Genomic DNA, 13,559 nt, shown 5'->3' on the forward strand with positions numbered 1-13,559 from the left:
GTATCCATATGATATATATGAAGGAGGGTAAGAGACTTTACTTAATGGCTACAGTGTGACATTTTTGCAGACTACATACAGAGAAGAAACATTTGAGAGGCCTGGCAAAAGGCTGGAACCGCGTAAACAAAAAGGGTGGCAAAGACTATAAAGTTGCATAACAAATGACAATATTTCATGGGAGAGGTGCATACATTATACGAGCACATATGGTAATAATGCCAGGAAGAGGTGGGAAACGACCTGTCAGAATAATTTATATTAAAGCTTACGACCAAAACTATGGGAGGCCATCATTCATCATGGTGGGAAAGCTGAAATGAATACTATTCGAGTCTCCGAGCAGAGATTAGTCTCATTGGTCAAGTTTCTCATATGCGAGTAAGCACACATTCTCTACTCATTTTTAAGGAAAACAACTATGTGCTCGTTTTCCATAACTGGGGCCAAAAATTCCCGAATTCCTTGCCTTTCTAAACTTGCTCAATTCCCCAAGAACGCCTGGTTGCTAGTCACCCTTAAATTGTGTGTCACAGCAAAACCAGTCAACAATAACCCCGAAATATGCTTATAATAAACTGTAGAAGTCTCAGGTTGCATCCAACCCTTTTGAAAACTCACGTGACACACGGTGGTACTAGTTTATAAGGCATCCAGAAAGCGGACTGTGTGGTCGGTCCTCTTCGGTACTCTAGAAATACATAATCCTCTAGACCTCTGCTTCATGGTGAAATAAAAGAATGAATAAGCTGAACTTCACAATGCATCCTAAAATATCAGTTTGTCGAATGCACTTAGCATTCCAAGTTCAATGCATATCATAATGACGGCAGTGACTGTAAAATGTTACTATCGTGAAATGATCTCCAGATCAAGAGCAAAGATACAGCACCCAGACCTCCATAAGAAGTATTTTAATATTTGTGCAACAGTACACAACTTACAGTCATGAGCGATCACCTCATGCTATCCCCTTGCAACAGTGAATGCAAGTTACATGTTTCATGTTGCAACATGAAAAACAGCACTCCTTGAGTTTCGCAGCCAGGAAAAGCTATGCCTCACGGGTGAGTGTGGGTACAAAAGTGTTCTGGAAGAGCTAGGCACCCCTGTACAAATGACTCACGACAGACTTGGTGCTAAATGCGCATTCAACAGGAATTGGCCAAAGTTTAAACAGGAACCCAAAGGGAACATAATGCCACGAAGATGTTGACAAGCAAGTGCAACCTTTGTGCATCACACACTTGGACAAATACAATGGCAAGAAGCAAATGTTCCCAAAAAGAGAAGGGCACCAAAATGATGCCACACACTCCTAAAAAAAAAAAAAAAAAAAAAAGGACATGCGCAATAGCGACGACAGCGTAAAGTTCAAAAAAAGCTTTAGCTTTAAGCTATTTACAACAGCGAAGCTCCTTGGTAAAGAAAAGAGCAACAATGGGAGCAGGAAAAGCTACAGTACAATCACCAAACGAACACAGTGATCAAATGATCATAAAACACTGCATGGGCCACGAACTTCAGCATGTTGTTCCCATGCTCCTCCATGTAATAACATTTTTTTTTCCACATAACCAAGCTTCTGAAGGTGCATAAAATTTGAAAGCTTTCCCTGGCAGGTGCTTCCATTAAAAAAAAAAAAAAAAAAAAAAAAAAAAAAGTCTTGATTGTACAATATGCCAGAGGTATCTAATACGTACCAGGTGTGAAACTCCGCGTCGTAACCCCGGCGTGCAACCACCCATTTTGGGAATCGCACATCGGCGCGGCGTCTGCCAGTGAAAAAGCAAACGCGAAACAACTGGATAAAAATTACGGCAAAGTTCTGTACATCTTACAATTCCTGTTTGCAATAAAACCCCCATCATTTTGATTTTTCTAACAGCATTAATCAATTTGATCAACGTGTTAAGTATCAAGGTGCTTCGTTTGTTAGTTAAACTTCCTGTCGACAGACTGCAGGCCAATTCATAATTTAAAAAATCTGGAGGGCAAATATGGTGTCACCTTTTGATAGTGGGCCCTATGGGGAGTTTTGCAACTCAATAAATTAACGTACATTGTTATACGCATATAGGCTAGTTACGCATTAGAGTGCAAAAATTTTCATTGAGGCTCATACATAAATTTGAATTAACCACGAAAGCAAAATGTCTGACACAGTGACCCTGCAGTCATTCAGTTTGGACTAGACTGCAGTAAATAAAGCAATACTGCAGCAGGGACAAGAAAAAGAAACATTTTGAAACAATGTTGCGACCTGAACTCGAATCAAGCTTAACAAGCCATATTCCGAAAATATTCCAAAATGATCATGCACTAATTAAAAAGCTAGTGCTACATACAGAAATGAAAGACAGTACATGCGTATATTAGATTATACTTATTACAAATAGAAAAAGAAAGCAGTGGGGCCAAGGATTTAAAACTGCCACAGAACTTGAAATTGCCTTGCCGTGTAATCCAGCCATTTATGCATGCGCTGTACATGTAAATGCTGACAAATTCGCTACGTACCTTTGCTAAAAAACAATGGTGAAAAAAAAAAAAAAAAAAAAAAAAAAAACAGAAGGAACTGAAGTATTAAACACAAGCCCAATAAAAAGAATTTAAATTTTGAAAAGGAGGAGGAAGGAGCAAAGAAAGAAAGAAATGAGGAGAACCGGCAGCAGCAGCAGCAGCAGCTTTCTCTGAGGAAAATGCCCATATTGTACGATGTTACTTCAGTGACTGATATCTATACAAAGCCAGAAAATAACAATGCAAAAATAAAGCACACAGCCCTGATACACATACGCACACACGTCTTAGGCTGATGAATAATTTGCAGAGCAGGCCCTTTCATGTTCATGAGGCTCTAAACATGAACCAAGAATAACAGAATAGCAGCAAAAGACAAACACAGCCAAGGAGACCACAGGCTTGTTAGCAACCGGGCACTCAATTGCAAGCCTTTTTGAACCACACAGCTTGTTTCGCATCCTCACAATGCGGGAAAGGAAAGAAAAAAAAATTGTTGTTCTCGCGATTCAGCCCACTTAGGTGTCACCAGCGCCACACATTCAACCTGCACCCTGTAGTACGGAACACTCTGGCGACGTTCACGTGCCCAAATTTGTCCTGGCTTGAATAAAGCATGCAGCCATCCCTGCTTGCTTGTACTGCAGCAGCTGGATTATTTTCAGCTCCTCTTGACCAGACTCGGCACGGGGCACTGCGTTCCTTCCTTTCGCAGGCGCCGCCCCACTCTTTTTGGCAGTTAACCTCTGAACGTGGTCACTTGTTCTTGAGGTTTGGAGGGAGTCGCTTGGTGACACGGCCACAAAAGAGCCCCCCTACAAATATGATGCCCAGTACACCCATGGCCACTACCACAAAGTAGTTCCGTGAGGGCGAATTGGCAATCTGCTGCACCACGTCACGAATTGACTCAACGGGGGCCACCTGAAAGCAGAAGTGCAACCGCAAAATTAGGAAAAGCCACAAAACATTAGGCACTGATCATCCTTTTTGTGACAGAATGCTGTGTTGCAGTATGCAAGTAAGCTAACATCGCAATGGTTCTTTTCTTCTCTGATGGAATTGCATAAAACAGCAGGCATTGCACTATCCGTACTGCATACCACACTACTGTATAGGGCACTGCACCCCTGAGAACAACATCCAAATAGCAGGAAGCAGCTTGCTCCAAGCTGTAGAATGCACGCAAAACGCGGAGTGCCGGTTGAAAAATGATTATTGGGGCTGGGTGCTTTTGAAGGCAACACTAAGCTTCAAATCACCTTCACTATTTGAATTGCATGAATGGCTGTTCCTTTCCCCGATTTAGACTAGTTGTGAGTATTTCGGAAACAACCATGGCAGGCGAACGCTGGGGGATGCTTCAAGAAACCTTTCCGTATCACGGCTCCACATCACTTGCCCCCTCCCCCTCCCCCTCCAACATCTGAACACCTGCGACCCCTCAACTGGTTGTCCAGCTGTTAATTACGACACGCAGATACAGTTAAACCTCGTTATAACGAAATTGAAGGGGCGCCGCGATTTGCTCGTTATAGCCAATATTTCGTTATAGCCGTAGCCGACATTAACTGCAAACATTTGCATTGTAGTTACCTAAAACAAAAAGCGGGCGAAACAGCATCTTGCCGCACGGCGGTAGTCAGCAAAATAAACACATTCCGGAGGTAAAAAGGAAAAGTCACGAACCTACTTTATTGCAGTTCAAAACTCGTATTTTATTTCAAACAGACTTGGCTCGAAGAAGTCCGTAATTGGACGTTGATGCACCTTCCTAATGCGAGCGATGGCTCGCTCAGCTGCGGCCGCTATGTTCACGCCATCTTCGCCGCCCTCGTGCGCGCCGCAGTAGCGGCGCAGCACGTCCACCGCATCTAGTGCCTCCGACGCCGTCCTTAGCGCTTCCTTTCACGCCACGTGCAACAGCGCTGACGATGGACTCTCGGTTGCTCACGATGGTGGACAGCGTACTCGTCCACACGTCAGTCTCTTGCCACCTTACCACGGAGTGCACCTTACCTTCCTTCGCGCCCGAAGCGACGGATTTTATCATAGCCGTCTTCTGTTCAAGCGTGATAGCCTTTAGCTTTCGCTCCCCGCCTGTCGCACTCGCGTTGTTGGAATCACGCGGGCAGTACGATAAAAGATAAGGCTGAAGACTGCCAAAACCCACGCACACGCAACTACGCAGCGACGTCGGCGATACGAACAGGGGGGAGGGGGCAGGGGGGGGAGAGGAAGGGACGCATTGGGGCTCTTCTCGGACTCACCGCGGATAGTCCGCGGGTAGTCCGAGGATTCCCCGAAGCCATAGGAATGCATGTGAAAATCGAACGTCGGACTGCTTCTCGGGGAGCCCGCGGTGAGTCCAAGACTGCAAATCGAAGGGCATGCCGTGCGCAGCGAGAGGAGGGTGGGAATGGCTTCGCGGGCGCAGCGTCCGCATGGCGCGCCATCCAGCTTCGCGCGCTTGGCGGGAGTTTTGAACTGCTAATACAGTTGCCGCGTCGCGCGCTCTCTCAAATCCGAGTTGCGCACTGTTTAAAAATTAGCTCAAAATTTGATTTCTCAACGAAATTTGTTCGTTATATCCCGTAACGGGCAAATTTTACCTCGTTAAAACGAGGTTTTAAATACATTGGTTTCTATGGGGACTTTCAAGGGGAATTACGATTTGCTCGTTATATCCATTATTTCGTTATAGCCCGTCTCGTTATAACGAGGTTTAACTGTATGACATGCAGGGGGCAGGCTTCCGTTGATGACACCATTAATAAGGTAGCGACAGGTGTCAATTTCAGCACATGTTACAAATTTAATTGAAACCAAATGTAATTTAAATTATTTTATTTTAAAAATTATGCAACCCCTTCTTAAGACGGAATATAGGTCATTATCCAGCGTGGCACGCACGCACGCACGCACACACGCACGCACACACACATGCACGCACGCACACGCACACACACACACGCACACACATATATATATATATAACCTTTGTAGACATCTGTGCCTAGCTGAACAGCATGACTGAACATACAAATGAAAATGCATAGGGTCTACACACGTACCTGTGCAGCATATTCAAACATTTCCACTCGTTTTGAAAGTAGTGTCCGACACTCATCCGTTAAGGCAATAGTATCCGACTCCAAGCCCGTCAGCAGGCAGGAAAGCACTGAGGGGGGGGACAGAGAAAAAGGGAGAAACAACCTTTCACGCACTTGCACTCTCCACTCTAAACATTACCCTCTGATTAAATGCAAAATTTTGCATGAATGTGCATGACAACCTATATTAATAGCACAAAAATACTTGTTTAAAGAAGACATTTTATCCTTTTTTAGTCACAAAAATGAAGTAAGTTCAATATAGCAGATCAAATAGTGTGTTGCAGCAATAATCTGTAAAACCTTTGTTGAAGGCCAATTGCACTCAAATGTCACCTCGATCAAATTTATTTTTAATGTGTAGTAAGTACCCCCAAATCAGCTGGGACACGAGTTGTAGCCCCGCAAAACGCCTTGTTAATCAGTCAGAAGCATTTAAAAAAGCTCCGCTGCAGACCATGCTACACCTGCTGGCGGATCGCGTAAACAGCCATGATGCGCCTGTGACGTTCCAGCCGACGGGGGCTCCTTCCTCTGGCCAGCCACGCAGCTTGAGAACCGATTGAGCTCTGCTGCGCACGCTTCACCCATTAGCTGCCCCGCGCGCGTGTAGAGCTTGCGCACAGACTTGCTCCTGAGCTGGTGACCGTCCGACCGCTCGCAGGACGGCTACAACGTCACTGCAATGGCTGCGCTTTCCTCGGTTTCGGTTTCAAAATCGCCGATTTTTGCTGACCACTTGCGGCGTCCACGCGCGTATTTCAGCTGTTGTATTTTGCATGTTGCTTTCTTCTTAGGCAGACTATACGGAAATAGGGTTTTCAAGAGGTCGAAATTTCGAGTGCAGTTGGCCTTTAAGGCAAACCACTTGGTTGTTCGCACGCAAATTTTCTACGAAAGCTGCCTTTCATGGTCTCTTGCTAAACTCCACAACCTGTCGCGGCACTTATCTCGTTATTTATAAATTGAATAAAACAATTTTTACATATGGGAACCTCGGCCATCATGACAGAAAAATGAACAACATGGGACGGCGCTGCCGCATTGCTAAAACGAAGTGCTTTGCCTTCCATAAAGATTTTCATTTTTACAAGAACAAGTGGTGCTGCCCTTCTTTCACGGTGTTCACTTTATCATGATGGCGGCCAAGCTTTCATATGCGCAAAGCGTTTTTATTTAATTTCTACCAGGTGAGTGCTGCAACGGATCTTGAAAGTTCTGCAGCGAGCCACGAAATGCAGCTTTCATGCAAAAATCTGAACCCGAAAAAACAAGTGGTTCGATGTAAGAAGTTTTGAGAGGTTCAGTTATTACTGTAGTAACACTTTATTTACCATTCTATAAATTCTAACATGGTACTGACCTACTTAGGCTTGTTCCGAGCAACACTGACTTGCGTAGAAACAAAATAGTGACCAGACAAGTATTTATCTTTGGAATGCTAAGTGTGAAACAATTATTGCCACTGTTTTCTTTTACAACGCCCTGTTTGCACAAGCTGCCGAAAATTTGATGCAGTAAACACAGAAATGCTTTTTCGAGCCTTACAACAGACCAAGCATAAATTCCTTTTACGTCAGAAATTTTTTTAGGCTCTTTGAATTTAAAGGGACCCTGCAGCACTTACCACCGATTACTCGTAATTTATTTTGGAATAAAGTCTATTGTCCCAGCAATCTCCTCCCGCAAAAATGATTAAGAAGATACACGAGATAAAAAAACGCACATAATCATTTCCTCTCAACTTGACCGCGGACTATGCAGTGAAAGCTGCACGCTCTCTCCTGAAGAGGGGGGTTGGGGGGTGGAGGGGGGGGCAGCTTGCGGCGTTCTGTTCAGCGGCCTTTGGTATATCACAGGCTGGAGAGTTTTCTCTTTTTCTCCGTAACGTGGTGGGGTCTATTTTCGGTCTGGTGCAACAAAAAAACAGGAATTGCTGCCTGCTTGCAAGCGCGCTCAGGCTGGTAGGGCAATTTTAAAGCAATAAACGTCTGTTGTTGAGTGGTCTGGTTGAAAGGAAAGTATTTTCCCTCAAACTCCACATGCACGGAAAACACAAGAGAAACACCAGAACTGTTCAAATGTTGAGGCATAGAAGAGGTTGATGCACAGTGCCAATGACGGCGGATCGTCACAGGAAATGCGAGAAATGAGCCATGAAGTTCACTTGACACAGCCAATAGGACAGCTACCGCTGAAATGATGTAATTACAGTGGTGCCCGTAGTGCATAATGCGGGAAATCGAAGAGAGCGCGGTTGGTTTTTCTGCGTCTTTCACCACGATTTGCGTGCTTACCGCTTGGCGTGCATGTGTAATATTTGGCTCAGGTATTTCTGGAAGTGTAATCTAAATGTACTGCAGGTTTATTTGCACAGCTCAAAGTGTGCTGCAGGGTCCCTTTAACAAAGCAACATGCGTGAGCAAATAGATAATTCGAAGTCTAAACTGAATTTGAAGCAACAATAATTTCAGTTGAGTTATTTTGAATTAATAGCTTGAATATAAAGCACTACTCAGTTTTTTGGATATCCCCACTAGAACTATGATTGAGTATTGTAGAGAGATACCACAGGCATATGTTGATAACACGTCTCTTCCAGCTGCTACAAGGAGGGCTAACCGGTGATAGCTTCTGCAGCACAAGAAGATATATTATGGCTTGATGAAGATTTATGTGGTAACAATCTGCTTCCACAGCACCTTTGAATGTGACACTAATTGCAGTAACAGCACTGCCTAATGCTTTTTCACTACGCCATTTTTTTTAAGCTCACCCTGCCGCCAGGGCAGCCACTTTTTCCTCGGGCATCACTGAGTGAAGCAGAGGCAGTTCGTGTTAGCCCGACACAATTTGCGAGCGGCCTCTTCACTTCAGAGATGTGCAAATGGCTTGCCGTGATCACTCAAGCCCATGCGGCAGCTGCAGGGGCCATTATCATCGTTTCTGATATCGTAAGACCCATAGGGCAGCTAGTTTAAACAATCTACCGTCCCGCACCATTTCCAACGCATGTGGCATCCTGCATGCCACTGTCCCTCGTGAGACCTGCGTGGTGATGACTGTTTCCCCATCGCCTCACTCCTCTCACACCATTTAAGAGACATCTACGTTCTCCAAAGTGGCCAGTGGCATTTGCCTACAATGACATCACTGGCGCTTATGACGTGAGGGGTTCGGGGTGCTAATGTAACACAGGCTATGCCTTTGACTACACTGAATATGGCACAATATACACTTAAGCTCATTCACAGGTTGCGGTTAGGTGATGGCACTTTGTGGTCACAGAAATGTTGCTTTACCAGAAGTCGTTGTGGCTGGTTTGCCTATTTAAGCATACTGGGGCGGAGGGGGGGGAAGCAGTGCAGCTCAATTGACCTTCTACTCTCCCTGTGTGTGTGCTTTATTATAATACATCAAGATGGCGAGTTGGGCGAGTTGTGCTGGTTGTTTCTTTGTTATAATACATGTGTCACGACGACACAAACTTTACTGAATAAAAAATTTTGCTACATCTGAAGCACTTCACGCTTAACTTATTATTATCTTCCCAGTTTCCAGTGTGTTCCTGTATATGAAGTCTGAATCGCTAGAGCCCTTTGCATTCAAAGGTCATCAAAGTGCAGACAGAGAGGGCAAACAGTAAACAATCAATAAGCAACTTGCACAATGCCCTAAAAACAGGAAGATAACTTTAATTGTTCTTTCTACGCACAATGCATGGTGGATGCTATCAAAGAAATAGCTTCTCGTTGAATTTTTCCGGCCTAAAATGGAGCCTCTATTCACGCTGGGAAATGGTGGCCTTTATACAGCTCAGAATTTGGGATTTCACAACAACCCACTACTGAACACATTAACTAACGACCTCCCACATAAACCAACAAGTACAAGGGTACGAGCACAATATTATTAATCATTCTATAAAATGACTCTGCCTAAAAGGGGCCATGAAGACAAAATACAACTTTGTTCTATTTGAAAGAACCAGAGTCTGGTAGCGTACCCAGCTCTATTCCAGACACGAAAGACGTTCTTAGCTGACAAAATGCAACAAGTGTTGAACAACTTTCAAATTTCGCGGGCAGGAGTGACGTCATACAGGCCAGCACTAAAAAATTTGTAAAACTGTGCTTTAGCATTGAAGTGATACATACGATCATCAAACGCGACTAGAGGCGCCACTACTATCTCCTAGTCATGCTTTTTGGCGGTAGCTTAGGCTGGCGGCTGCAAATCGCACAAACAAGATTCTGTGACGTCATAGAGAATCTGCCGGAAAGTGGCTGGGCAGTCGCCATTGTTAAATATGTTTTCTTTAATATTTCGACTATTTGTTTGAAGTTGATGATAAAATTAGCGCTGCTGTTACCAGGACCAAACAGTTTTTTTTATACTTGTATTTTGTCTTCATGGCCCCTTTAGGAGTGCATTTCTGTGCTTTTTTTTAAATTTCAGCTGGATAAACTGGTAAAGTGGCCCACCTCAAAGATGTGCCACTTAGCAAGCATCAATTAAACAGCTTCAAAAAAAAAAATCACTACTTCCACCAACTGTCAAGTGGCTCTCTTGTTTCAAAATCACTTTCTGTGGCTTTGGTGAGCAAGGTGAGGGCTAAAATTGGAAATTGGTTGAGGTCTCGTTTAGAGTTCAGTGACTAGTTGCTAGGCCACACGAACCCTACACAGGCGTTCCTGAATTTATAGCTACTGTGTCAGCGCCAAGGAGTGCCAAGGAGAGCCAAGGTCTTCTCAAAAAGTGCACTGGCCACAATGGTGGCACAACTGAGCGCTTCCGAGATGTCACTGGACGGGGAAGCAAAAGGCACTCACAGTGGCCCTGGCCAGGCGAAATGTCGTGGCAGAAGTGCTTGATGTCGTGCAGGCATGCCTTGTACAGAATGGGGTCGGACTGAACATCGGCTTTGCCTTCGTGAATAAGACGAGCAACCTCCTGCAATCAATCGAGTAAGAACCACTCTTGTATCCCTGCTTGCACAAGATGAGGAAAGAAAGACCCCTAGAGGGAGGAAGCACTTACCTTTTTGCACTCGGGGTTCTTAATGTCACGATTTTGGAAACGAGTTTTCAAACATTCTTCCGTGTCACGCTCATCTTTGCAGGCATTTTGTATCTGAAAAAAAAATGACCAGTCATCAGACTTGATGAGAAATAAGTGCTGGTTCTCTGCATATCAATTCATAGATTCATATTACGCATTTCATACCTAATACGAACATATAAAAAGCGTTGAGTACACATATGGTGCGAGTGCATGATAATGAATGCCTGCAGTTGGCAAACTAGCTCGCTTCTCCAGAGCAGTGGTAATAATGCCTTCTTGCTGATAAAGCTTAACCTTGGTTGAATATTAGCTACCTTTCCTTGCATGTGCTCTATATTGCTTTTCTCTTTTGTGGTGTTCATGCACATTAATTTATTTCTGCTCCTGTATTATTTGTTAGGATTTTTTTTCTTCCATGTATTGCGCATTACTTCTTCGTATTACAGTCAAAACTCAATTTAACGAGGTTGAGGGAAGTTGCGAATTATTTTGTTACATTGAAAACTTCGGGAAATCGAGTTAGCATTTCTTGGTCACTTTAATTCGGTACATTCGATTATATACTCTAGCGGCATCCCGCAAGTTTAGGCAGCATCGTGTTTGCGAAGCGTAAATGCTCCAAAAATAAAATTGCAACCCGTGCGTATGAAAAGAGATCCCGAAAATTGTTACCTGAACAAGAACGGCCCCCAGGGGACAACAAGTTTATTTGCCACCAAAGAAGTCGGCGATCTTTGCTTGCATGCGCTTTGTAAACAATGGCCACAAGGATTTCTCGTAAGTTTGTAGTGCATCCAGTGCATCTCTCGTATCATCGTGCGTTCTGGCAAACATCCGTAGCAGATCAAGGGCATCCATCATTGACCCGGTCTCGGCACGGGAGCTTCAATGTCTTCAACGTCCTCATCAGCGTCTTCAGCAGCCACCTTTTCTTTTCTTGGCAGGCTCCACATCCGACACGCTCGTCACAAGGTTTAGCGGTGCACTTACTTGCACGTATCACTTCCGCACACACGAGTAGGAATGCTAGACTGACTGTATGCTTAACAACTTGAACTTCCCAAAAACAACAAGAGTTCTAACAGAGAACGATGTAAAAGAAGAGCAAAAGCAGGGGAACTACCTGCCAAACGATGGCGAACGAACAACACAAAGCCCGCCCTGAAAAATCCAGCCGCCAAAGACCAAATTGGAACAGTGCCAGTGGCATCTATGACGTGGTAACGAAATTTTTTTTACTGCTGGCGTAATATCGTGAACTCAACTCAAGTTTCGCGCCACGCAGTTTCGTAAAAGTGGGACAAACGTGTTCCACAATGTTATCTTTGGTGCGCTGTGAATCAACCTTGAGGCGTTCTCTAAAAATTAGACCAGAAAGTAACACTTCTGAGCTGAATTTCTTGAAAAAAAGTTTTGTTACGCCGGGACAGATCATGATATTGGTTTCTTTATTTCGAGTTAGTTAAGCATTGGGCTCTATAGGAACCTGAAGGGGGAACGGGACACCTTCGTTAAATCGAGTTTTGACTGTACCCACTGAATCTGCACTTGTCTTTCTCTTGCTTTCTTTCGTCATTGTTTCCTCCTACCGTTTATTTTGTACTCAATGCCTTACATCATAGGTCTGCAATGTATTTGTTAACAAATGGATACACCAACATTGACAATGTAGCATGGGAGTTCTCGATGAGCCAACACTACCAGTCAGCAGTCTAGGTGAATCTCTCCACTGGCAAATTTTTGTTTACTGGAAGACCACACCTCCATCTTTTTTCAGTGTCAGCCTAGGCCATAGACAAACAGTAACGGTGATATTGGTTCTGTATTTCATTAGTGTCTTTGTATTCTTCTGTGATCCTTTTTCTCCCAATCTGCACATCCTACGAGATTACTGGCCCCCCAAGAGGAGAAAACTTGCTATTCTGGTACACAACCCATGGAGGCAACCACTGACATGTTTGCCAAGCATTGCCTGCGCCATCCAACGGGCAAAAGGAGCGTGCATACACACCTCGGAAGCGCAGGACCGTGCCAAGACCGGATCAAGCCGATAGTCAAGAGCCGCATCCCGCACTATGCCCATGACAACAGGTTCGCACGTCTTGGTCAGCTGGTGGCGCACAAACTGCGCCTTGAGGCACTGGATCACCTGAAACCAGTACACAAGGCACCTGCTGTCACATCGTGAACACCTTTATTTGGCGCAGGTATTTCCGAGCAGGTGGACTGGATTCAATAAACGAAGGCCAGCTAGTGCACTTATAATTACCACCTTCCCCTGGGGGAGGAGGGGGGAGCCCTTTGGGGGGGAGGGGGAAGGGGGTGGTGTGGTATATAGAACGTTGAATTTGTGTTAAAAAAAAAAAAAAAAAAAAAACACCAAGTTTTTTTGACATGCAATGCCATTTATTGCAGTGTTTTCTTCAACATAATGTTCATAATCTTCAACAAAATCACCATAATGTTTGGACTGAAAGTGACTGAAGTTATGGTTATTGCTCTGAATGTGCTGCATTCAGAACAAGACGCACATACTTCGTTCATTAAAAGCTCTTCTTTGCATCGGAACCGTGGCGGCAACATTTTGTTGTGTTGTTCCTCCCCTTGGTCCCCCTCCATCTCGGGTAGCGCGCTTGCCCCCGCATTTTCTCTGCTCACGTGTTTTTGCACAGCTTGTCGACACAAATTTACCGCCGTAGTTGCTGAGCTGACACTTATAATGCACATACACACAAAAAAATATTCGTGGCACAATAGCAAAAAAAAAAAAAAAAGGCAAATGACGGTTGGTTTTAGGTAGACTGGCAACTGGCCCGGTGTCTAAAAAACTGGTTGGGTTGGTCAAAAATCGGGCAGGTG

The 13,559-nt window shown here is 44.4% G+C and overlaps 1 protein-coding gene across 1 annotated transcript in view; it reads right to left on the reverse strand.

Moving 5' to 3' along the window:
- Positions 1 to 899: 899 nt before the first annotated feature.
- Positions 900 to 13,559, reverse strand: part of Glg1 (Golgi apparatus protein 1) — a 55,623-nt gene continuing 42,963 nt past the window's right edge. The window contains exons 19-23 of the mRNA XM_077686327.1: positions 12,712 to 12,849; positions 10,677 to 10,769; positions 10,469 to 10,589; positions 5,598 to 5,704; positions 900 to 3,447 (exon numbers count right to left, since the gene is read on the reverse strand). Of these exons, the coding sequence (XP_077542453.1) occupies positions 3,280 to 3,447; positions 5,598 to 5,704; positions 10,469 to 10,589; positions 10,677 to 10,769; positions 12,712 to 12,849 (627 nt within the window). The 3' untranslated portion in view covers positions 900 to 3,279. The remainder of the gene's footprint in view (positions 3,448 to 5,597; positions 5,705 to 10,468; positions 10,590 to 10,676; positions 10,770 to 12,711; positions 12,850 to 13,559) is intronic.

Source organism: Haemaphysalis longicornis, unplaced genomic scaffold (genome assembly GCF_048455015.1).
Source record: "Haemaphysalis longicornis isolate Haplotype H1 unplaced genomic scaffold, Haemaphysalis longicornis Haplotype H1 scaffold_1, whole genome shotgun sequence".
In the NCBI taxonomy this organism is placed as follows: domain Eukaryota; kingdom Metazoa; phylum Arthropoda; class Arachnida; order Ixodida; family Ixodidae; genus Haemaphysalis; species Haemaphysalis longicornis.